General features: G+C 36.9%; 2 protein-coding genes across 4 annotated transcripts in view; both read left to right on the plus strand.

Annotated features, from left to right (window-relative positions):
• The window catches only part of LOC149427040 (uncharacterized), a 66,907-nt gene extending 61,928 nt beyond the window's left edge, over positions 1-4,979 (plus strand). For all 3 annotated transcript variants that reach the window (XM_089634725.1, XM_089634741.1, XM_089634732.1), the window contains exon 12: positions 39-4,979. In XM_089634725.1, the coding sequence (XP_089490851.1) occupies positions 39-386 (348 nt within the window). In that variant the 3' untranslated portion in view covers positions 387-4,979. The remainder of the gene's footprint in view (positions 1-38) is intronic.
• A 2,148-nt stretch (positions 4,980-7,127) lies between these two features.
• Positions 7,128-24,635, plus strand: LOC149427041 (glycine dehydrogenase (decarboxylating), mitochondrial). Its single transcript, XM_089639717.1, has 18 exons — positions 7,128-7,502; positions 11,653-11,731; positions 12,213-12,348; positions 12,921-13,085; positions 14,267-14,495; positions 14,819-15,042; positions 16,085-16,260; positions 16,942-17,168; positions 17,393-17,569; positions 17,915-18,099; positions 20,484-20,685; positions 21,460-21,609; positions 21,713-21,825; positions 21,939-22,086; positions 22,590-22,797; positions 23,937-24,109; positions 24,248-24,328; positions 24,446-24,635. Exons 1-18 carry the CDS (start codon positions 7,257-7,259, stop codon positions 24,554-24,556), a joined length of 3,030 nt encoding a protein of 1,009 aa, XP_089495843.1. The 5' UTR covers positions 7,128-7,256; the 3' UTR covers positions 24,557-24,635.
• The last annotated feature ends 124 nt before the right edge of the window (positions 24,636-24,759 follow it).

The raw sequence follows: 24,759 nt of genomic DNA on the forward strand, positions 1-24,759 counted from the left end.
ACATGCATTTCATTCTTTAATTTGTGTTAATATTTCAGGCGACTTCATATCCCATCACCAACAGCAAGGAATGTCTTGGGATCTCCCAAAGAGATCTATCTATGGAGTTGGATCGGTTTAAGCTTTCTTCCGAAGAAGTCTCCTACAAGCCAAATTCTTATGATACCTATTCTGGTTGTGCAGCTTCGCTCAGGACCCCTTCGAGCCCTACCCCGAGTTATGACAAGAGGCCCCCGCGGAGCCCCGATAAAGATAGACAGAGGGTTCCCACGAGCCCGGAGAAAGTGTACAGCCCGTTTCCCGTGAGAATTGTGGCTAGACAACCAAAAGAGCTCGGCCTTCGATTAGGTCTTTACAAAGATCCTGTCAAGTCTCCATCTAAATAGTTTTATCTTTAGGAAGTACATTGTTTCCGATGTACTCCAATAATAATATTAAATTAATATGCTTTCTTGTTCTATTGCAATCAAATTGTAAATTAATAACCCTTATAATATATCTACGAGTACATTCCTAAGTTCACACAATCCCAAAAGCATATTTTAATATACCTACTAATCGCCATGTTCTCGTATCATATATATTTTTTTTTTGTTAATTTTTTTAAAGAAAGACAAACATTCCCAGGTTACGAATAACCCAACAATGTTTGAAAATCTCCTACTACCACCACAGAAAGCCGAAAATGTTGCTTGTGTTGTGATGGAGGACTTAGCCAGCCGAGGAATCGAACACGCGACGCTCGGGTGAGACCCAAGCGCTATGCCCACTCAACCACTGACCGGTCGTATACCTATGTTGTTTAGTAAAACACGGATTTTGTGATTTTTTTAAATACAACACATCTCTCTTGGGTATTACGTAATTATAGTGAATACCTCACAAGAGTCCCAACTGCTCCCGTCTGGAGCCAGTTAGACTATGGCATCCCCAATCGGGGGATGTTGTGAGGCTGAAGGTAAGTGGGGAAGGGAAAGAGGAAGGTGGGGAAGTACCTGGCTATTCAGATCTAGTCACTAAACACGGCCAGCCGAGGAATCGAACACGCGACGCTCGGGTGAGACCCAAGCGCTATGCCCACTCAACCACTGACCGGTCGTATACCTATGTTGTTTAGTAAAACACGGATTTTGTGATTTTTTTAAATACAACACATCTCTCTTGGGTATTACGTAATTATAGTGAATACCTCACAAGAGTCCCAACTGCTCCCGTCTGGAGCCAGTTAGACTATGGCATCCCCAATCGGGGGATGTTGTGAGGCTGAAGGTAAGTGGGGAAGGGAAAGAGGAAGGTGGGGAAGTACCTGGCTATTCAGATCTAGTCACTAAACACGGCTAAAGCCATTTGGAGCAACGTTTCAATTCTGAATGGTGGTCTTACACCAGGGCGATACTGGTAGTATCTTCCACTCACGTAATGTTGGTATTTTAACAATAAAAACAATAATTTATCTCTGAGCATTTTTAATCATAATAAGTATTATGTACATCTTTCTATTTCTCTCTCAGATAATTTTTGAAGTATAAATATGCAATGTTTTAATAACAATTTGTATTCTAAAAATTTTACAAAAATGTTGTCAAATATTGATTTAGTGATTGGTTTTTAATTTCTTACTACGAATTTATAACTAATGTCATTATGACTAGAAGCAATATATTATATATATTAACTTTTTTGGCTTAGATGCATAGTGTACTTAATTGTATTTCCTTTCGTAAAAACAGTTAGAAAATTAGGTCGATCAAATCTGTAGCTTTACTCGAACAAAAATTTTTGCTGTGTCAGACCAAAACTATACATATATTTTTGTAAAAAAAATCACCCCAACTGAAATTTACGCAGAGTGAAAAACTTTTTTTATTCAATGTACATAGTAAATTATTTTTTCCTTGGTACTTCTAGTCATAAATAAGAAAAAAAAATTACCATGTCATCCGTGTACGAGTACTTTAATCAATCCGTTTAAATTTCTGTTTGCAAAATGGTTTCTCTTGTTTATGTTCAAGTATTTCTTCAAACACCAAGCACATACATTTCAGTATCTCAGTATAACGTATAATGCAATCGAATTGATGTAATGGGATTGAAAAACGTTTTTAAAACAAGTTTCTTCATATAAATTTTAATTCTTTCCGGCAATAGGTAGTGTACTTACCTACCAACAGGTTTTAATGCAAATTCCTTTCAGGTACAATCCTGGTAACTACAAATATTGCAAAATTATGTTTATTTACTACTTCTCAGGCATGTTTATACTACAATTGGCCTGGCTATATGAATGAAACAACGCCGTATTATTATAATATTCTGTTCTTGAGCTTTGGTGTGTTCTATCACCTGATCTGCAATTTATCATGTCTTTAAAGATTATGTAGTAATATATATAAGCAATGATTTATCAAAACAAAGCATGTGCGGGGTTCGTAGGTACAAATGGTTTACGAGTAGGGCCTACATAATAATTTTATTTAATCCGTCCTATGTTTTCTATTGTAGATAAAAAAAAATTTCAGTATAAAGTTTTGCTAAATAATAATGCATTTGTTATAATGGTTCAGTTATCATTTATCATCAATAAAAGTTATTAAATATATTACTTTAATTTAAATAATGGAATATGCATTTGTTTAAATATGTAACCTACTAATGTATCGACCATATAATATTTCGTTTCCTGAAGACAGAAGTCGAGCAACCTATGGCCAAAGAAAATTTGAACCTAATGGACCTTAAATTAGTGCACAGAAATTCCAAGTGTTACAACTGTAACAAATATTCATTCTATATGAACACCTATGAGATTGAAGTTATGATTAGGTACCAAAGGTGAAAATTACAGTTCATAAATATTTGTGTGAGCTAGCGATGGGCATAATCGAGGTATCGAATCCGAAGTAATCGATAAAGTGTAAATCGATTTATTAAAAATTCATTCGCCTGAGAGATATTTCACAAACTATGAATACCGTTAAAAATATGCCGAAAATTTGTACTTTTTGTGATTCTGATAATAATATTAAAAATGTATAATAATTATTGACTTTAAAAACGATCCAAAACCGCACATTTTGAAACTGGCTACAAGGTCAAAATGACGTAGAAAGCGATACTGTGTACCGACGCGACGCGACGTTGGCCGGTGTGACGTCAACGTCGTATTCACGAACATTTCGTTTTGGCGCCAAAACAAAAATGGCACATTTTAAATCGCTGTAGAAAATGTATACGTCAACATTAAAATAAAATAAAAATGCCTCTACCATAGCAATTTGTTATACCCCATTGATAGTGCAAGAGGAGAATTCTAAACTTCGCTAATTTCATTTGATATTTTCGATTCAGTAAATTAATATGTTTAAATGTTTCGGAAACGTATATTTCGATTATCATCAAAATGTTTCGATAATGCCCACCAAGAATTATTCCTGTAAATCAACCACATCTAGTCCTATTAGAATTTCATTCGAGATGATAGTGACATAATATTTTTGTGTAAAGATGAATAATATCATAGATTTGTATAGACTTTTAAGAGAATCTCGCCTTTCATCATTTTTACTATCAGTAGTTATAAAATTAAACCTAAATCCATCTTTAAAAGTTGTTTAGCGTATGTACATAATAATTATAATATTGTACAGATAATGTTGATGCAGTTGCGATTTGTATTTTAGTATAATTTTCAACGACATTCATAATTTTAATAAGCATACAACATTATTCATGAAATTTTCTGGTTTTTAGTAGCCGTTGTATTCTACATAAAGGTTTTTTTATCCTTAGTCAATTGAAGGGAGATAAACTTTTTGGCATGCAAGTTGGCATTCCCATACAACATTTATAATGTCACTAGTTTATTGGTATTAGTTACCTTGGCAAAAGCCACCGATATTCAATTCGAGAACAAAATAATCTAATTGACTGAGCAGCGAACTCCTGTTTCTGAATCCACGGTTTTTTCATTTTGATTGTACATTCCGTTTCCGTTTCAAGATGGTAGCTGTTTTAATGGTTCAGTAAAGATTATTTTTTTCAAATGTGAAATCGTGTTGATTTGGACTTTCTCATTCGCATTTTTTCAATATTATGTTACATACTACCTACCTGCCTGAAGAATGTTTGTAAAAAAATTGTATAATTCCTTATTTGAAATTTAAAAATACATATTATAAATATTATGTGGGTTTTAATTAAGTGGGACAAATCTTAAGATTTCAGATAAAATGTTAGTTTTGACTTGATGAAATATGAGAAAATTCGAAACATCCTTTTTGCCCGCGAGGTCTACCGTTCACGGAACTACCAGTGATATCAGAACTTATTGAAAAACCGTTTCAGTAAACAAATTAAATTGTTTCTATTCTCATTCGATAAACAGTAAGTTCGACAGCAAACAATGAACCGTTCACTCTAATCAAATAACAGTCAGTCAACTAATCGACAAGTTTGGGGAATGACACTATGAGTTGTGTAAATCGAATGCTAACCAGGCTATCTAGCACGCTCAATCGATAAAGGTTTATCAATAATGTCGGTAACTTGTAAGTGTTTTTAATTTATTAGACCTGAACAGTTGCTTGTACTTTAGTGATCTGCAGTAGTGCTCGGGAATGACGACAATTTTTCGACTGTGCTAGTAGATACCCTGGACTATTACATTTTCTATTATCATTGTTTTAAAAAATATTGATTTTTCCCTTATTTGGTTCAGTTAAAAAATCGTAACTGAAAAGACAACTCTATTTTGGCTATTGCAAGAAATAAATAAATATTGAATACACAGAAAGTTGCCTTTGAATTTGCCACAAATGTTTGTAGATTGAAAAATTAATAATTACAGAATGATACAATTATTGGAACTTGATAAGAATGGACTCAATTGATCGTATGTACAATATTTTCAATGTTAATATGAAATAAACTTATGCGATCCGTTGTATTTATTCTATGACAATATTTACAATACAAAATATAATACAAACAAAGGTGAATATTGTGTTTTAATTATTTTTACTGAAATTCCTCTGTAATTTATAAGATAATTAGTTAACATTGCCGAAAACAAACGTTTGATATTAAAAAGATCTATTTATATTTCACTTTTGTTTTCGGGAATGAATGAATGTAAATGTTGGAATCGGAAATAATTCCACTTCCCGACATCTGGTCGAGCATAAACTAAGCAAAAGAAAGATAGACTCGTTGTCGATGACATTGCATTCTATCCACATTTCACGCGGATATGTACGCATTTCTCTGAAATCGGATGACATACAAAAGTCAATATACGAAATAAATGTTGGTCCTACCCGATCGGTATTTGGCGAGGTTGGTAAAGTCATCGACTCCAGTTTCTGAGGAAGGTTCAATACTCAAACAAAATCAAAATTTAAAAAAATTGTTTTAATATTCAAAACTCAAAAGTCCAGGGCTCAACATTCAATTCATAACGAAACCGTTTTATGCTAGAAAAAATGTTTTTACGGGTTTATTTTTAAATACAGGTCTCGTGAGATTGGTTTCAGTTTTTTACAAAAACTACGCTTGTTAAATACACTTTTTTACGAAGAAAAGGCAACCTATATATAAGCTCAATTGGTAGATCTTTGATTCCCGGCTTCATCTGTGTTTCTCCTCGGAACACGTTGAATGAAGGAATATTTTTTCATAAAAATCACAGATTAAATATGTATGGTTAATAATAATCTCCCTGCATGTTCTTCGACTTACGCACCGACTACTGATATCTGAATTATAAATGTGCGTAGTATAGTCATCTCTAAACGACATATTTTAAATATTTTTTGCATACATTTCTAGATAAGTAGTGCTGCGCAGTGGTGTAACTTGATATTATCCCCCGTTTCACAGCTGGACTAAATGCATAATACCTACACGGATAATAATGAGTATTGCTAATTTATTAAGAATCTCTTAAAACTTCATGTAACACGGTTAAGACAGGCTTTAACGAATGAATTAATAGGTTTCCTGATAAACTATCAGCAAATGATGAATATATTATCACAATGTCGGAACACGTGTTCATGAAAATCCTATATAAAATGCTGGTGTATTAGGATTTTCATGAACACGTGTTCCGACGTGTAAGGAATTTAAAAGTTTATCACAAAACGGCCTGCGATCCCATTTTTAACCGGATCATTTTCTTCCTGTATCTATAAAAATGTAGGTTGTTAGTTGATGACTACAGAGTGGCAAAACAGAATTCTTTTTAAAAGTGATATTCATTAAAAGTCATGAAAAAACCTAACCTAACCTAACCTAGTTCTAGAACTAGTTTGTTTTCATCACTTTTCATTACTTTATATAACTTTTCATTCGTTTTTGTCACTGTTCTGTATTGTTTGGTTACCCTACATAAAACTGTCTATAAAAATTAATTAAAAATCTCACTCATTACTTCATCACGTTCTGACAGAAACATGTACCTAAATAATATTTATTTTTGTGTTAAGAAATAAAAAGTATTGAAAAATAATCAGTTGTTTCAAAATAATATATTTTGAAACAACTGAATTTGGTTTTTAAATGGGGCCCTACATAATGAAGGGATTCCACTAATATATCAATACAACAACACTTTATTAACCGAGAACAAAGTTTCGTGAAGAAGGAATGCAAAACAATCAAATGTAGGTATGTATTTATAATTACGATTAAAACATGAAAGTTGATAAAAATCTAAATACTGTTTGACTAAAAATGTTTTTGGATTCTCCACGTGATTCTCCGCGGGTTTCTGGTGTGCGGAATAAACTGCCAAAAATTAACTTTGTACAAAATTATTACAGGCTCACGGATATTATAATTCCTCTGCTGTAATTGGCCAAACATTAATGTATTCGCAGAGGAAAGAGTGGTGAATACATCTTGCAGTTTGCAGTGTATCAAAAACGGCTTATTATAAATAAAACAGATTTGACATATTTTCAGAATTAGAAGATTTCACTAAATAGACTTCTGTCGGCTAACTTCTGCGTAGTCTCCGAGTTCTACATTGGTTATTGTTCCCAATGGGTTGATTGATAAAAGTAGGTCTCCTTTGAAATAACTTATCTTATATTATTGTTTGCCATGCCCCAAAGTATCACTCTCGTTTGACCTTTCAGTCGTGTCTCAGTGTGTATCAGTTGATCATGGCCTCTGTGCGTATTGCCTGAGTGTCAAGAAGAGTGTATTAGAATTTATAATCTCTCGACCAACAATTATTAGTATTCTAACTCAAAATGTACCGTGTGCTAGGAAAAAACGCGCTCAGGGCGATCAAAGCCGGCGAGTGTAACCCTACGAAGTTAGTAGCACTTTCAGGAAACTATGCGAGTTCTAAATATTTTGGGAACGGGAGGATTGGAATTCATAGCCTTGTCAACTCCGTGGATAAACTATTTCCCAATAGGGCGGATTTCCCCAGCAGACACATCGGGCCGAGAGACCACGACATTGTAACCATGCTGGATTTGCTCGGGTTTAAAGTAAGTTTATTCCGATTTTAATATGTCATTATTGGTGACCGGATAACTCAATACAGTGACAATTCAACACACCTTTCAACATCATAGAAAGTGATGAAACAAAAACTAGGTTAAATAGGTTACTTAGGTAAGGTTTACAGGTTAGTTTTTTCGTCGCTTTTAATGACTCGTTTTAAAGGTGTGTTGAATTGTCATTATGTTGAGTTATCGTGGAACTATATTATTTATAGATCAAGTACCTAACTCCTAAAACGTATTTGAATAATTATTGTCTCCTACGACTCTTATCTTAACTTTTAGTTCTCTAGCAGATTATCATATAAAATCATTGGGCACATAAATAAACGACGCCCTCTAACTTCTGGTAATGTGTTTACGATTTACCTACTGGTCTTCTGGCAGGCAATTGGAGAATTTTCAGAAAATATTAATTTAAGTAATATAATATTGGCGTGTTCTTGAGTTTCGATGGAAGAAGGGTGAATTAATTTACTAGCGGATGTATGGTTGAAAAAATGTTTTTTTGTAATTATTGTGATACGTAATAGATTATTTGTTGAAAATTGATAACACCGCCGTTTAAGAATCCACTTTTTAAAGAAACAGTAAACAAAATGTAATCAGAAGAATTTGCCGTGGTGCATTCCTATGTGAAAGTGGAGAGGGAATTCAGGAAAGCAACAACAAATACGTCCTTCTAATCAGGGAAGATTCTAATTTGAAGTAGAGCTTCATCATAGGAAGCCGCCTTCTTCGGTGTGAAAAAGGTCCTTTGAAGTATCTAAATTAAAAAGTCAACCAAGGAGACAATCCACATTCCAAATGTGGAGAAAACTGAGAAAAAAGCTTTGATTAATGGGTTTCCTTCACATCCAATACCAAAGTTTGAATTAGGTTAACTGCTAATGAAGTCGTTGACATTTATCTCGAAATGTGACGTAACGTAACGACGGCCGGCATAGTCCAGTGGTAACGCATTGGACTGCCATTCCGAAAGTCGCGGGTTCGAACCCGGCGTGCGCAAATAAATTTTATTTGATTAATTTGTGTTATTTCACAATTAATTAATTAAAAATAATTAAAAATTAATTAAAATAATATATAGTATATTTGCGGCACGTTCCAAAGTGGAAGATACTACCAGTATCGACCTGGTGTAAGACCACCATTCAAAATTGAAACGTTGCTCCAAATGGCTTTAGCCGTGTTTAGTGACTAGATCTGAATAGCCAGGTACTTCCCCACCTTCCTCTTTCCCTTCCCCACTTACCTTCAGCCTCACAACATCCCCCAATTGGGGATGCCATAGTCTCACTGGCTCCAGACGGGAGCAGTTGGGACTCTTGTGAGGTATTCACTATAAAAAAATAAATTAAAAAAACTACCTGCTTAGGACACCAACGAATAGATTATCAAAATGAATTAAAGAAAGTAATACCTCTGGACGAAGAACACCAGAAGAACAACGGTAGAATTTGTAAAGCAGACGGGAGGGAATTCAGATTGCTGGTCGTCTATCTCCAATACGACGACGATACCTGATGATTGTATCCAATTCTACCATTCAGCGGATTTCAAAGGTTTTGAAATAAAATTGTAAAAACCTGCTGATAGATGTACCTATTCATAAATAATTATGAAGAAATGCATATTATTACATAATTAACTAACAATAAATTCAAGTTATCAACTAAATAATATACTTTTTTCATAGTCTCAAAGTTTAAAGAAATAATCATGTGAAAACATGGGATTGACGTACATACCTACGTAGAATTTTAATGTTTCGTCTGATACCCTTGAATAGTGCAAAATTCATTATCTGCTAAAGATAATTAAACATTATTTACTATTCATATTATTAGTGTAAGATAATTTTTGTAACGGTACGGCATTATAGAATACATCCGTTATTCAAAATCTAAATATTATTATTAGAATATTTGCTGAATGATTTTCTGGAATTACATGTTGTAGAAGTTTCGAGAATAATTTCTGAGAAATAATCTCACCTTAGTTACAGCATAATTATTACGGGGAATAATTCGCTTGCGGTTCTTATTAGCTTAACGTCTGCCACTGCAATGACGGGCCGTTTCAGAAATTTTAAAAATTCTTCAAATTTCAAAGTTAAAATTCAAGTTCTGCTATAACTTCATTATGAGTCGGTTGTTTCACAGTAGGTATGTACCGTGTGTTTTAAGCAGTGGCGGTTTTCTCTAATGTGGATGGGCGGATGGGCAGTGAACCCCAAGAAACAACTAAGTCTAACAAAACACACCTCGTTTATAATATTACTATAGTTTGAACAGCGCGCCACTACTCCTAATCTAGTAAAAAAAACATCCAGCAATTCGAATCCAGCGCGGACTCCAGAACGTAGAAGGAAGCTAAAAAATCTATAGCGTCAGCTAAACTACTCGCTTCGACGCTTCGACGAAGTCCTCGACGAAGTTAGCCGAAGTTCGAAGTGCGTGCCCACACTCGTGCAACTTCGCGAGTAACTCAGTCCAGTCCTTTGACTCGGGCGCATTTACCGACAACAATCGGAAGTCGGGCGAAGCGAAGCGAAGTTGCCCGAAGCGAAGTGAAGTTCGTGCCCACACTATCGTATTCGGTCAACTTCGATCAACTTCGCGAGTAGTGTAGCTGGGCTTTAAAGCCGTCGGTAAATGCGCCCGAGTCAAAGGACTCGAAGCGTTACTCGCGAAGTTGCACGAGTGTGTGGGCACGCACTTCGAACTTCGGCTAACTTCGTCGAGGACTTCGTCGAAGCGTCGAAGCGAGTAGTGTAGCTGACACTTTAGGACATATTTCATACAACATAAAGTCAGTTTCGAACGGTTCTAAAACCTAGGTATCGATTGCGCCGCCATAGCGTTCTTGGAACGAATATTAGTGAACGCGTTCGCATGACATAATGTGTGTGGGCTTCGAACCTGGGTACTTTCGCACATTTCTTTACCTTTTTAATAATAGTACGCGCATCACAATATTTAATAATAGTACGCGCATCACAATATTTGCTTTATTGTTTTATTCACTTGTTTCTGCATTTCAACAATTATTTGATGTTTTATAACACTTACATAATTATCTTCTAGAACGCTCCGATTTTAAGTAAACTGTTATTTTCGTTTTTTAAATCACCACTTACTGCACATATCCCTAAGTCGCAAACGAGTCAATGGACTTATTATATCAAGATGTAGGTACCTATTGATATTAATTTTTTTTGTATTGGTGCCCTTTTTTACTCATTTAAAGTACGCTCTAGCGTGGTTAAATCGAACTTTATGGAACGCGCGTTTTTTAAATTTACCATGGCAACATCAACAAATCAACAAAATGTGAAGTCTGAATGTCAACTTTTAACTATAAATCTGACAGGAATATTTTAAACGTCAAATAAAACATTACAAATGTTTCAAAAATTTTATTCAAAGTTTACATTCTTTTTTACATCGTTTACATTCTAATTATTTAAATGGATGTGAAAAGAGCAGTTCGTATTATTTGAAATATTAATACCTCCGTTTTTTAAATCGGAGGAAATGCTGTTCAATTTAATTTAGAACTCATTTCACAACACACAATAACTAGTAAAAACTGTGATGTCAACTATTAATCTTATGTGACAGATTGCAAATTAATGTTTGTGTTTTTCATTTCCATGACAACAAGATATTGTGATGTCACATCACGAATTCATTAATAGTTCTTATTTCCAAATTTTTAATAATAATATCAATATTTATGTTTTCAAAGTGTACCAATGAAAAAAATAGCGTAAAGTATTCGTGGATAACTGGTCTTTAAAACACTTGCTTTATTTCGAGCACTCGGCTACGCCGTCGCGTCGTGCTCGAAAAATCGCGCGTGTTTTAAAGACCTGTTTTTCACTTATACTTTAATATACTATTTTTCGATTATTTTAAAACTTTAAATCCAAAAAAATATTTTCAAAACTGTCTTCTAAATCTTTTAAACGGTCTTTTAAAATTACGTAACTCAATATATTCTGTGAAGAAGATAAGCTGCTCACAAAAATCCGATTTCTTTCCTTCTTTAAATCGATTTAATTTTGAATTCCCAATGTGATATAGACCACCAACCGCCACTGATTTTAAGTCTCCCCGTCATGTTTCAGAGTCTCGATGAGCTGACCAACAATGCGGTCCCAGCCAATATTAGATACAACGGAATTATGGATATTGAGGAACCTGTCGGTAAGATTTTACCTAAATTCTATAATAACTTGTCACAAGTAAACCTTTAATTCGCGGAGTCAATAAATTGACCTGCCTAGAAAGGTTGTCATTAAAAGAATATGCGGCCATTCATTTTATTATTTTGGTTAACAAAGTTCGTTTTGTAAAGAATATGTCTGAGTACGGACCTGTTATTTTGTCTCCGTAAAATCGTCACTGTCAATGTTACATACGAAAGGACGTAGGTAACGCGACATACGTACTAGCTAACGGCATCTTTTATTAAATTAACCAGTTACTTACTTCATTTTTCGTATGAACTTTATATTAAGTGTTACATACAAAATTTACATTAAAATTCTCTGAGATATTTTTATAAATTTATATTGACATCAAAATAATTTATCTGTCGGGCCATTAAAAGCTCCTTTTTGCATTGGAATTCGTTTACAACATTTGATACAATGATTTTTTTTTATTTACAACATAATTTTTTTAGGTGAATACGATTTGATAAAACGCATCCGTGACATTGCCGAGAAGAACCAAATATGGAGGTCTTACATCGGAATGGGCTATCACAACTGCTGTGTTCCGCACACCATCATGAGAAACATCTTCGAGAACCCTGGCTGGTGAGGAATATGTTCTTTGACTTGGATAGATTGGACTACATTATAAAATATTGTACCTAATCAATTCGAGAGCAAGATATTCGATCAAAAGACAAGAGCAAAGTGGTACCTTCGGAATTTTGTATGATTGTTCGCTGTAAATTTTGGAGGAATTTTTAAAATTATCAATTTAGGAGGCGGGTTTGGGTACCGCTACCCACCCTGGGAACAATTCATTGCATAACCAAACTCTCTGTTATAGGACATCCCAATTGCTTTGCTACGTTTGGTGACTGGGAAGTTTATCCTGGTCTTGGTGATTGATACGTCTACCCACTAGCTGCATAGCAGGCCGGATCGGGAGAGGCCAGTTTAGAGAGACCTCTCCATCTGATCTCGTACGTCACTCCTGGACAAATTGACCTCCAGGTCTTCCTCTCCTCCCTTTACGTAAAAAGACCTTCCACACAGCATCCCGAAAGATGAAATTGGCTCTGAGAGAAATTATTTTCCTCTGGACCTCCTTTGTGGAGATAGTAAAAAAAATTGTTACCCATTACAAAAGCATGTATTTGCATTTAATTGATTATCAGGACCACCCAGTACACCCCTTACCAGCCTGAGGTAGCGCAGGGCCGCCTGGAGGGACTGCTGAATTACCAGACAGTGGTCAGCGACCTCACTGGACTGGAGGTTGCCAATGCGTCCCTATTGGACGAGGGCACCGCCGCTGCGGAGGCTCTATCGCTGTGCTACAGGTATGTTAACTGCTTATATGATGAAACGTCAACCAGAAGGTGGCGGGATTTGGCGGGTTGCTGGACGAAGGTAGCACGGAGCACAGCCTTAGAAGCTTTGCTGTAATTCATTTTCATTTCGAAAATCTTGGTGACATGAAAACTTAATAAGTAGTAGGTTCAGTTAACAATTCTATTTATCAGGCAACTTAGTTTTAAAATGGACGGAAGTATTTAATTTATTGCCATGCAAATTATACCTACACAGGGCCGTATACCAAGGCTGCAGCTTACGGGCCTGCACCACAAATTATACCTACACAGGGCCGTATACCAAGGCTGTAGCTTACGGGCCTGCACCACAAATTATACCTACACAGGGCCGTATACCAAGGCTGCAGCTTACGGGCCTGCACCACAAATTATACCTACACAGGACCGTATACCAAGGCTGTAGCTTACGGGCCTGCACCACAAATTATACCTACACAGGGCCGTATACCAAGGCTGCAGCTTACGGGCCTGCACCACAAATTATACCTACACAGGACCGTATACCAAGGCTGTAGCTTACGGGCCTGCACCACAAATTATACCTACACAGGGCCGTATACCAAGGCTGCAGCTTACGGGCCTGCACCACAAATTATACCTACACAGGACCGTATACCAAGGCTGTAGCTTACGGGCCTGCACCACAAATTATACCTACACAGGGCCGTATACCAAGGCTGCAGCTTACGGGCCTGCACCACAAATTATACCTACACAGGACCGTATACCAAGGCTGTAGCTTACGGGCCTGCACCACAAATTATACCTACACAGGGCCGTATACCAAGACTGTAGCTTACGGTCCTGCACCACAAATTGTGGTTGTGAATAAATTATATGTAGCTTCATCAGTAACAGCAACACTTCAATTAAGTATTTGAGTACCTAGCTCATACAAACTAATTCTGAAATTGTATCCTACCCAATACTACTACATCCCACAGGTTCAGCCTTGGGTCTGGGTCTACAGTTTCTAAATACGGCCCTGTACTTGCGTATAATACATGTATGCAGTAAATGGGCAGACTTTCGACAGCATATTTTGGATACCTAGCTTTGGCATTATATTCTGAGCATTCTTTTCCAACACAACACTTCGATGTCGTCTACTATCTTGACATTGTAATAAGTATTTGTTCGTATTCCAGACACAACAAGCGCACGAAGGTGATCATGACCTCGGCGCTGCACCCGCAGACCATCTCCGTGGTGCGCACACGTCTAGAGGCACTGGGTCTGCAGGCGCTTGTAGTGGACGACGTGGCTGCGACGGACTTCACACAGAGGGACGTGGCGGGCATTTTGCTACAGTACCCCGATACTTTTGGGGATGTGAGCGACTACTCGGCGCTAGCTGAGGAGGCTCATGCTAATGGGGTCGGTATTCGTCTTTTAATTACGGAATTATTTACAAAAATTGGTGCCCATACCCATACAATTCTAAAGTTTGGTGAATAATAATCAAATTAAAATACTTAATCTTTTTTAATCTAAGTAAAATAAATAACTTTGTATGCTCCACTATTTAATTAAATAATTGCCAAAATTTATTTAAAAAAATGGTTTCTTCGTCAGGATAAACGTATAATTACACTTCTTCAATAATTGCAAATTCACTTTGTGGCGTCATTTTAATTTAAATAAAGTAAATAATTTTGTATGCACCACTATTTTCAATAAATGTCCCTTTATTATTTTAGACTTTAGTATGTTGCGCCACGGATCTGCTGGCCCTCACCCTGCTCCGCCCTCCGGCAGAGTTTGGTGCGGACATCGCCATCGGCACCTCGCAGCGCCTGGGAGTTCCTCTGGGCTACGGGGGTCCCCACGCCGGATTCTTCGCCTGCAACCAGAGCCTGGTGAGGCTCATGCCGGGCAGGATGATCGGAGTCACGAGGGATGCAGGGGGGCATGATGCTTACAGGTAAGAAGTGCAAAGATAATGATAATAACTATTTCACTGGAAAAATGCCTATACTCCTCCATTTAATATGCTCCATGCTATATAATTAAATTCTGAGACAAAATAAATTGCCACCATTTCCGAAAGATTATGTGAGTAGATGCATAGTAAAGAATATCGACCGCCAGAAATCATTTATTTTCATTGAGATCTGTTTCAAATCTGATGGTCTGATTTTTTTCATCAATTCGTTTTGAAAGTGTTCTATTTACGAGTTGTTTTGACAGTTGTTATTGTTGAATTATTGGCGGGAAAATACGTTCTAGATATGATGGAAAATTGAGAATGTTGTAGTTTGAGGTTAGGAAAAGAATTAGTGAAATTATTTTTGCATGGCGCAAATTTCTAATGATTTCTTTTTGAAATGTGAATACCGCACAAGAGTGACTGCTCCTAACCGCCTGGAGCCAGTGAGACTATGGCATCGCCAATTGGGGTATGTTGTCAGGCTGAGGGTATTAGTAAGGGAAAGGAAATGATGAAGAGGAAGGTGGGGAAGTACCTTGCTATTCAGATCTGATCACCAAACACAACCAAAACCATTTCAAGCAAAGTTTCAATTCTGAATGGTGGCCTTACACCAGGGCGATACTGAGAGTATCTTTCACTCTGGAACGTGCCGCAAATATACCTTGTATTATTTAATATTATTAAATTGTGAAATAACACAAATCAATCGAATAAAATTTACTTGCACATGCCGGTATTCGAACCTGCGACCTCCTGGTTGCTAGTAAAGAGCCTAACTTACCCCTCGACCACAAAACCGTTCAAAATTTATACTGTAAACAAGCAACCAAACAATGTATGTTGCTGTCTCACAATACCATACGCCATACAGTTATTATAGTCACAGAAGGGTAATGATAGCTGTATCTGTAACGGGTGTGTAGGATTGTATAGCCACGCCCATAAATATGTATATCTATGTATATTTTATTCCTGTTGTGACAAGTTTAATGAAAATTGATGGGTAGGTACTGATAAAAGTTGATTGATTCAGGCTTGCACTCCAGACAAGGGAACAGCACATTAGGAGAGACAAGGCTACTTCCAACATCTGCACTGCTCAGGCTTTGTTGGCCAACATGTCGGCTATGTTTGCAGTCTACCACGGTCCACAAGGACTCAAGGATATTGCTCAGAGAATTCACAATTCCACTCTTGTGCTCAATGAAGGTGATAATTCAAACATAATAAATCGAATTTCCTTTTGGTGTGGCAAAAAAAACTCCAACTCCAACTGCCACATCCGTTCAGGGTCTATGTAGATTAAGTCTCAGTTTATTTAGATTCCTTACCGATTAATGGAACGACAGCCTTAGTCTTTTTCTTTATCTCCTTTTCTCCCCTTCACCACTGCTTTCAGCCTCAGAATGTATTCCTCACTGGTATGATATCTCTTAATTACTTGGTGTCATTCAATGTGTTTTAAAGTTCTTATCATACAAAGCTTCTCCTATCAAATAACATTTCAGCTACAAAAAAAAATTTATTGGTGTCCAGCGCCCTAGAGGTGATTTTTCACAAAAACTCAAAAATCAGCCAAATATTATTATTCATGAAATGGCTGATAAATTTCTTTATTACCTACCTACTTATGGTGAAGAAAAACCTCTTGTTGAAAATTTTGACAGTACCAAGTATTTACCTGATAATGCTGAGTTCTCACCTTATCTATTATGTTGTCTTTTTCATGTAACTAAAGTTGAAGTTGATTCTATTCTGGGTTTTTATTATGATTTCTATTGCACAGAAAGCCTATTTTCACTAATAGATTCAATGAAATAGATGGTGGAATGGATCCGCCGGGATCCCAGCTTAAGTTTCTAACTAAAATTTCTTCATTTATTCACCTAGGTCTTCGTCAACGTGGTCTCAAGCTAAGGAACAAAGTATTCTTCGATACCCTCCATGTGGTGCCCCTGCCTGATACTCTGGAGCAGATCAAGGAACGGGCGAATGAGAAGTGGATCAATTTGAGATATTTCACAGACGGGTCAATTGGCATTGCACTAGATGAAACTGTCACCATGAATGATGTGGATGATCTGCTGTGGATCTTTGATGCTAAAAATGTTGAAGAGGTAAAAATGCACACTTTAAAAATATACCGTAACTATAATGTGTCCAATTTGTTAATGTGCTCCATTAAAAACTCTCCCTATTATGTAAATATTTATAAAAATCAAAAAAAAATCTAAACAAGAACAAAACGGTTAGTTCCTAATAAAGTCTGCTTTCACGAAAGTATGTTTGACTGAAAGTAGGATATTGGTGTACTAATTTATTAACTTAATATTTATTGCAGGTGGTTAAAAATGGAGATGCTACTACGCAAAGTATTTTGAATACAGAATTCAAGAGAACTTCTCATTACTTGACTCACTTGGTATTCAATCAGCATCACTCCGAGACTAGAATTGTACGCTACATGAAGCAATTGGAAAACAAGGATGTATCCCTTGTTCACTCTATGATTCCTTTAGTAAGTTCATTTCAGTACTCTGTTTACCAAGAAGTAATCATGTTCAATATAATTAATTTTTTAAATCAATAAATTGAAATGCTTTGTAATTTTCTTCTACAACTTGGTAAGATTTGTTTTACTATCAATTCCTCATTGGCACTTGCAATGTATACTTTATATTTTTAATTAGCGAGTGAAGATTAAAACTTAGTTACGTAATTTTTATTGAATCACAATATTCTTGCATAAGGTTCAATACAAAGTTTAGTTAGGCAGTAGAACACTTTATGTTCAGTTTATTTAGTTTCATCCATATTTGTTAATCATCCATACTTTAATCCATCAACCCATTATATTCTTTAGGGATCTTGCACAATGAAGCTGAACTCCACAACAGAAATGATGCCATGTTCATTCCGTCACTTCACCGATATCCATCCCTTCGCCCCGTTAGACCAGAGCACCGGTTACCACATCCTGTTCCACCAGCTGGAGAGGGATCTTTGCACTATTACAGGATACGATCGAGTGTCATTCCAACCTAACAGGTAAATTTCTTTAACTATCCAACTTCTAAAAACTTTTGAGTGTAGGTACTGTTACTATATATAATGCCTCTTTTACAAGAGCTTAGTACTTGTCATTAGTACAGTGAAACTGACAGTGTACAGACCAGGCAAAAAAAGATTCTTGTGGGATCCAAATTTGGTAATTTGTATGTATGAAGTTTTTTTCTAGTATAATACACATAATTATTAGTATTATGTCTTTTTAAATTTTGTAGGTAAAATGAATTAAAATACTTTATTATTGCCAGCTGCAACAACATCAATATATTTGTATTTTTTCAATCAAAGCAAATACAAAAATCTCAAGATGTCACAGTGTTACTCGCGTAATCTACTTCAACAAATTTGTACATTTTATGACTATTGAACACTGGTTTCAGTTTACAATGGTTTTTCTTCATAACTTCTAAAACCTCTTCAACGGGATGCAGACAAAATAACAAGGTAATAAATTTTACGACTTTCGGAAAACAGGGATATTTTCAGGTATATTTCGTTACAAATTTCAAGTTCTAGTTTGTGGTGGATTCACCGCTGAACTTTTAAAACATCTTATGCAGAAAGCAGTTTTATCTAGAACTTCATATGTGGGAAAATATCGTGTTTTTTACATTTTCTTGTTCGGAATTTCACTTTTGCAATTGTCGTGTGCACATGGGAACAAGTAATATAGTGACAAGTGACAAATAGCACCCACACCACAATTCTATAACACTTCGTCGTATGAACAGCCACGGCTGGGATTTAGACTATTTAGTGACAATTGAAACGTCGAGTGAGCACACCATTTAAATTTTTTTTTTTAATTTTTAATTCCAGACAAAAAACATCACTTATTTAACTAGAATTTTTCACTTTAATTGTTTTGTTCATTTAGTTTCACAAAGGAATAAAAAAAAATGAATACATATACTCAAACTTATTTAAGATTTTGCAAAAAATTATAACCTTGTATAATACGTGGAAATCAATCGTTATGATTTTCAAATGTAAAAACGAAAATCATGCAAACACCTTCAGTATGGCTAGACGGAAGGAAAATGGATGTTAGTCGTAGCATCAAATACCTGGGACATTCACAGATGACCTGAACGACATTGAGGATATGGAAAGACAAAGAAGAGCGATATCCGTTAGAGCAGGTATGCTGTCAGGGCGTTTTCACTTTTGCAGTACAAACGGCAAAAGGATACTATTCAACGCATTCTGCACTTCGCCGTACACGTCAGAACTGTGGATAGATTACACTGCATTCCAATGGCATAAGCTAAAAGTTGCTTACAATAATGCTTATCGCCAACTATTCCTCCTACCGAGATACTGCAGCGCCACGGAAATGTTCCTGGAGGGACGAGTGCTTCTCCGCCACCACACGGGAAGCTTAAGGCGCAGACCACGCCAATCAAATAACACTATCATCACTATATGCCATGGTTGCCTGGATGGGGTCCTCCCTGATGGCCCTCTGGAGACGGGAGATGTTCAAATATCTTCCATAAACGGCTGCTTGCACACATTTTTCACTTCTATTCCGCATTGCCTATCTGTATATTCTTATTACATATTATCATTTGTCTGTTATTTTATATATGGAATGTATTGCATTGCACCATCCCTGCATACATTCTGGAATAAACTCTTATTATTATATATTATTTCTTTTTTTAATATCGTCCTGAAGGCAATTATATAAATTGCCCCCCTCATAGCCAATAGACTGCTTGCCAGATAGTGTATGTATTGCTGATACATAGTGATTATACATCTGCCCTGATGACGGATACTTTAATGCTTTCCGAAATGTTGACCAAAGAAGGAGGTCATAATACCCAAAACATTTATCACAATAATTGTATGTATGGTGTTTAAGTGTGTGTCATCATGTTGTCGTGAAAAGCGTGTCTTGTGACATATTAATAAATTCTGTATTTGTATGTGTGATATGATGTTTGTTAACATTTATTATAGCGACGGAGACATGGAATTCCGAAAACCAACTATCAAATTCATCAAATTTAAATTCTATGAATGTCTATGGAACCAAAAAAAAAAGCTTTTTTTAAAGTTCTTCTATCATTGATGACAAAATAATGTTTGAAGTGGTATCAGTGGTCCATTCCGAATCGATGATTTGCTACTAATATCCTTTTCTATGACAAGTGACAAGTAATTGTGTAAACGATAAATCGTGTGAGCAGTTTAGTACAAATGACAAGTACTAAGCTCATGTAAACTAGGCATTATATCTACTTCATAAGTAATTACTTTATCAAAATATCTTCCTTCTTTCGAAGGTCTCTGCTTTCATGTTTTACATGCATTGACACCTATACTCATCTAAGACGATGTAATTGTGATTCCAGCGGTGCCCAAGGAGAGTATGCCGGGCTGCGTGCCATCAAGAGTTACCACGAGTCCCGAGGTGATGTCCACCGGCAGATCTGCCTCATCCCCGTCAGCGCCCACGGCACCAACCCTGCCAGCGCCCAAATGGCAGGCATGAGGGTGGAACCCATCAGAGTCACCGCGCAGGGCAGCATTGACATGAAGCATCTGCATGATAAGGTCATACATAAAGCTTTCCTGTTCTCATTAATTACGAAGTAATGTAAGAGAAAAGTTAACATATTGATTTTTTTCTTTACATTAACGCAACACGCCTGAGAAAAGAAAGTTATATATAGTAAAAAATAAAAAATATCATCTTTGCTGTATGGGAGATGGTTTTGAGGAGAGGAAAGAGTGAACATGGGTCTTGAAGAAACCAATATTGTAGGAATGAGGATATACAGAGGCCGGAAAATTATTCCACAGCCAAGCCGTTGACCTCAAGAATGAGTCATAGAAACAACTCATGTGACAAAAAATGTCAACTGTTTTTTTTTGTGACGTCTCACAAGAGTGCCCCTATCTGTACAGTGTAAAGACAGGGGAGAGCCCAATATAGCATTACATTCTTTTATCAGATAATTTTATACGATATTGAACTCTAAAATACCTAGTATGTATGTACTAGCTAGAACGCAATATCGCATTACATTGCTGTGTCAGATAGAATCTTGTAGTTCGTAATAATTTGCTGGCCTCTGTATTTCCTCCCTCCTACAACATGCATGTTCACGCTTTCCTCTCCTCAAAACGACCCCCCATACATCATCCCCATATGGGAAATTTTTTTTTTTTTGGAACAACTGTAAAAAAATAATAATAATAATATTCCACATAAGCAGCAATCTTCTAATCTGTACTCTTAAGTAATGTATGTAATTTTGTTAAAATATTGGTCATTATAGGCAAATTAAAAAAAATTCCCATTAAATTTTCTGTTTCTACCTCTAGGTTATAGAGCATAGCAAAAACCTATCATGTCTCATGATTACCTACCCTTCAACTAACGGAGTGTTTGAAGAAACAGTGGCTGAAGTGTGTGACCTGGTTCACAAGCACGGAGGACAGGTCTACCTGGATGGAGCCAATATGAATGCTCAGGTTTTTATGCCTTCCATCTTCCATAATGTTTAATTAAAATATTGTGCATATTAAAATCAAACTAGACAGATTTGATGATTAATTTTACACTTTGCTCTTCCAGGTGGGATTGTGTCGACCAGGAGACTATGGCAGCGATGTATCCCACATGAATCTTCACAAGACATTCTGTATTCCTCATGGAGGAGGGGGCCCAGGAATGGGTCCCATTGGAGTGTAAGCATATTTTATCCCTCTTTTTATTATTTAGGTATCATTATAAACCCCAATAATTTATAGGTTGTTATGTTCAGTTATATTATAATGAGTTGCATATTGTGTGTTTGCAGTAAGGCTCACTTGGCTCCTTTCCTCCCTGGACACCCTGTAGTCAACCCTCTGGCAGATCTTGGAGATTCCGCCCAACCTTTTGGATCTGTCAGTGCAGCTCCGTTTGGTTCTTCGGCCATTCTTCCCATATCTTGGGCTTACATCAAGGTAAAACTATAGCTCAAATTAAATCAGTTTTGCCACTATTATCACCCACTCAGTTATAATGGGTACCTACTTAAAAAATACTTGAATTACCTACGTAATTTTATATTTATTGATATTTTTGGGTTGCCAGCTTAAATAAAACTGGCAACCCTCACTTAAATGAAAATGGAGACCTGAGACGTGAGTGATTTATTTATGCTAGAGACTTTCCAGAGTTATCAGAATACAATTTACTTACTCAGTCCAGTAGTGTATGGTTTATTTATGGTCCAGTACTTGATTATTAAAGTAATAATAATAATATTTGGATGATTTGTATAGCGCCGTTTTTGTGCAAAATCACCTCAAGGCGCTGTACAAATATATAATACATATCTACAAATGTACATATGTTTTTAGATTTTGTACAAGCAGATAATATACAGTACCATGTTCAATGTTAAAAAATAGGAAAAACATATGTACATATATACATATAACTCTGATGAATTTGCTTATTTAAGATGATGGGTCCCCGTGGTCTCAGGAAGGCCACCCAGGTGGCCATCCTCAACGCCAACTACATGTCAAAGCGCTTGGAGAACCACTACAAGACCCTGTTCAAGGGAGACACAGGACTGGTGGCACACGAGTTTATCATTGATACCCGGGACCTGAAGAAAACTGCCAACATTGAAGCAGCTGATATTGCAAAGAGGCTGATGGATTATGGTGAGTCTGTCAATTTTTAACCTTTGTTATAAATCTAAGTTATGCAATGACATTAGAAGGCTTTCATTTTTTCATCTTCCATAAAATTAACATATAAATTCACCTTCCCTCTCTCCATAATATGAAATTGTATCAGACGTAATCGTGTGACACACAAGACTGTAAGGGGCCGGTGATCCCAATCTGTGGAGGCGTGAGATGTCGTCCTTCAGTGGCGTGGAGGGGTAGAACGGGGCCGTCTCTGAAGCCGCTGTAGAGCTGGTCCGTTTGCTTGTCGCTTGTTCTTGAGCTGATTCCGAGTCTGGTCCGAAGGGGTAGGCAGTCCGTGGTCCAGGGTGAGGCGGGGGTCAGAGTGAAAGAAGGCGAGCAGAGTCAAAAGTCGGAGCGAGGTAGAGGGCAGAGCAGAGAGAGAGGTGTAGAGCTGGTGGTGGTTGCTGGATATCTGACGTTTTGAGGGCCTGTTGCCCGTTTTATAGCCGCCAGCGGGTGCACGACGCGCACACGGGCCCACTTTCTCTTTGATTCCTGGAATCCGTGAGCCGTGTTTGCGACGCTCACGCGGCGCCCCGCCGAGCCGACTACCGCCGCTCGGCCGGTAGTTTCGGGCCATGGTCGAACGTGACCACGGCCTTCCTTTGTTTGGGCACGATCCTCGGAACCGTGCCCGTGGGACGTAATGACGGCGTACCACCGGTCATTTGTGACGCTATGACGGCGCATGGCGCACGGCACGGCTTCCCACTACGTTTTGGCACGGTTCTAACAATCGTGCCCGAATTAAATTATGATTTTACCAGCTCTCACAATACTTCTCTGCCCGTATACCTCTAGCCAAGCTCCGACGTTCATTTATTATAAGATCACAAAACATTTTACATCATTTTACAAACAGAGGGTTATAACAATTTATCTTTTCACACATCAGCATTTTACATTCTTCAATTTAACAACAGGGCAAATATCAAATTTTAATATGGGGCGACCGCGGCCGAGCCCGGAGCAGTACGTCCGTTACAGAAATAATGGCCTAGAACAGCCAGAAAAATATGAAGAAAAAACAGCAAAGTGCACTGCAGTCCAACAAATTTTGTTACAAAGTACATAATAAAATTTTAAAAGCGTGTCTTGAATTTTCCCAGGTTTCCATGCCCCCACAATGTCATGGCCAGTGGCAGGAACATTGATGATTGAGCCAACAGAGTCTGAAGATAAGGTAGAGCTGGACAGATTCTGTGAGGCTCTGATCTGCATCAGGCAAGAGATCAAGGAAATCGAAGATGGCACCATGGATATCAGAATCAATCCGTTGAAGGTCATTATGAAAAACTCCTATATACATTATACTTCTCCCTGTTGATGTACCCTTACTTAATGACATCTGCATGATATAATATTGTTGTAGTGGTAGGGAAGTTGAACACACTTGAATAATTTCTTGTATTTATTTCAGATGGCTCCGCATACTCAAGCGAACGTAATTGCTAATGAGTGGAACAGACCATATTCCCGAGAGCAGGCTGCTTTCCCAGCTGTAAGTAGTACAGACCTACTTATTTAGGCTAACAGCAATATGCATAATACTGTTACCAATTCTTTTCCCCAATATTTAAAAAAAGCGTCAAGTAATTGAAAAATTTCACCTTTTCAGCCATTCGTGAAGTCAGACACCAAGATATGGCCAACAGTGGGCAGGATAGACGACATGTACGGCGACAAGCATTTGGTCTGCACGTGTCCCCCTATTCTTCCCGATTATTGACCATAATTATTTGATTTTTTTAATGTTTCTTATTATAATTTTTCAATTTCATTTATAATAAAAGAAATTCTATTTCATATGTATTATGTTTTTTTTCATTTTATTATTGTTTAATATTCTTGGTGATAATCTAATACACATAAATACTACTTCTTCATTTAAGCCTGTGACAGACCACGCTATAAGCGCGCTATATTTGCGTG

The sequence above is a fragment of the Hesperophylax consimilis genome, chromosome 1 (genome assembly GCF_061612785.1).
Source record: "Hesperophylax consimilis isolate HC1 chromosome 1, BYU_Hcon_1.0, whole genome shotgun sequence".
NCBI classification, from domain to species: domain Eukaryota; kingdom Metazoa; phylum Arthropoda; class Insecta; order Trichoptera; family Limnephilidae; genus Hesperophylax; species Hesperophylax consimilis.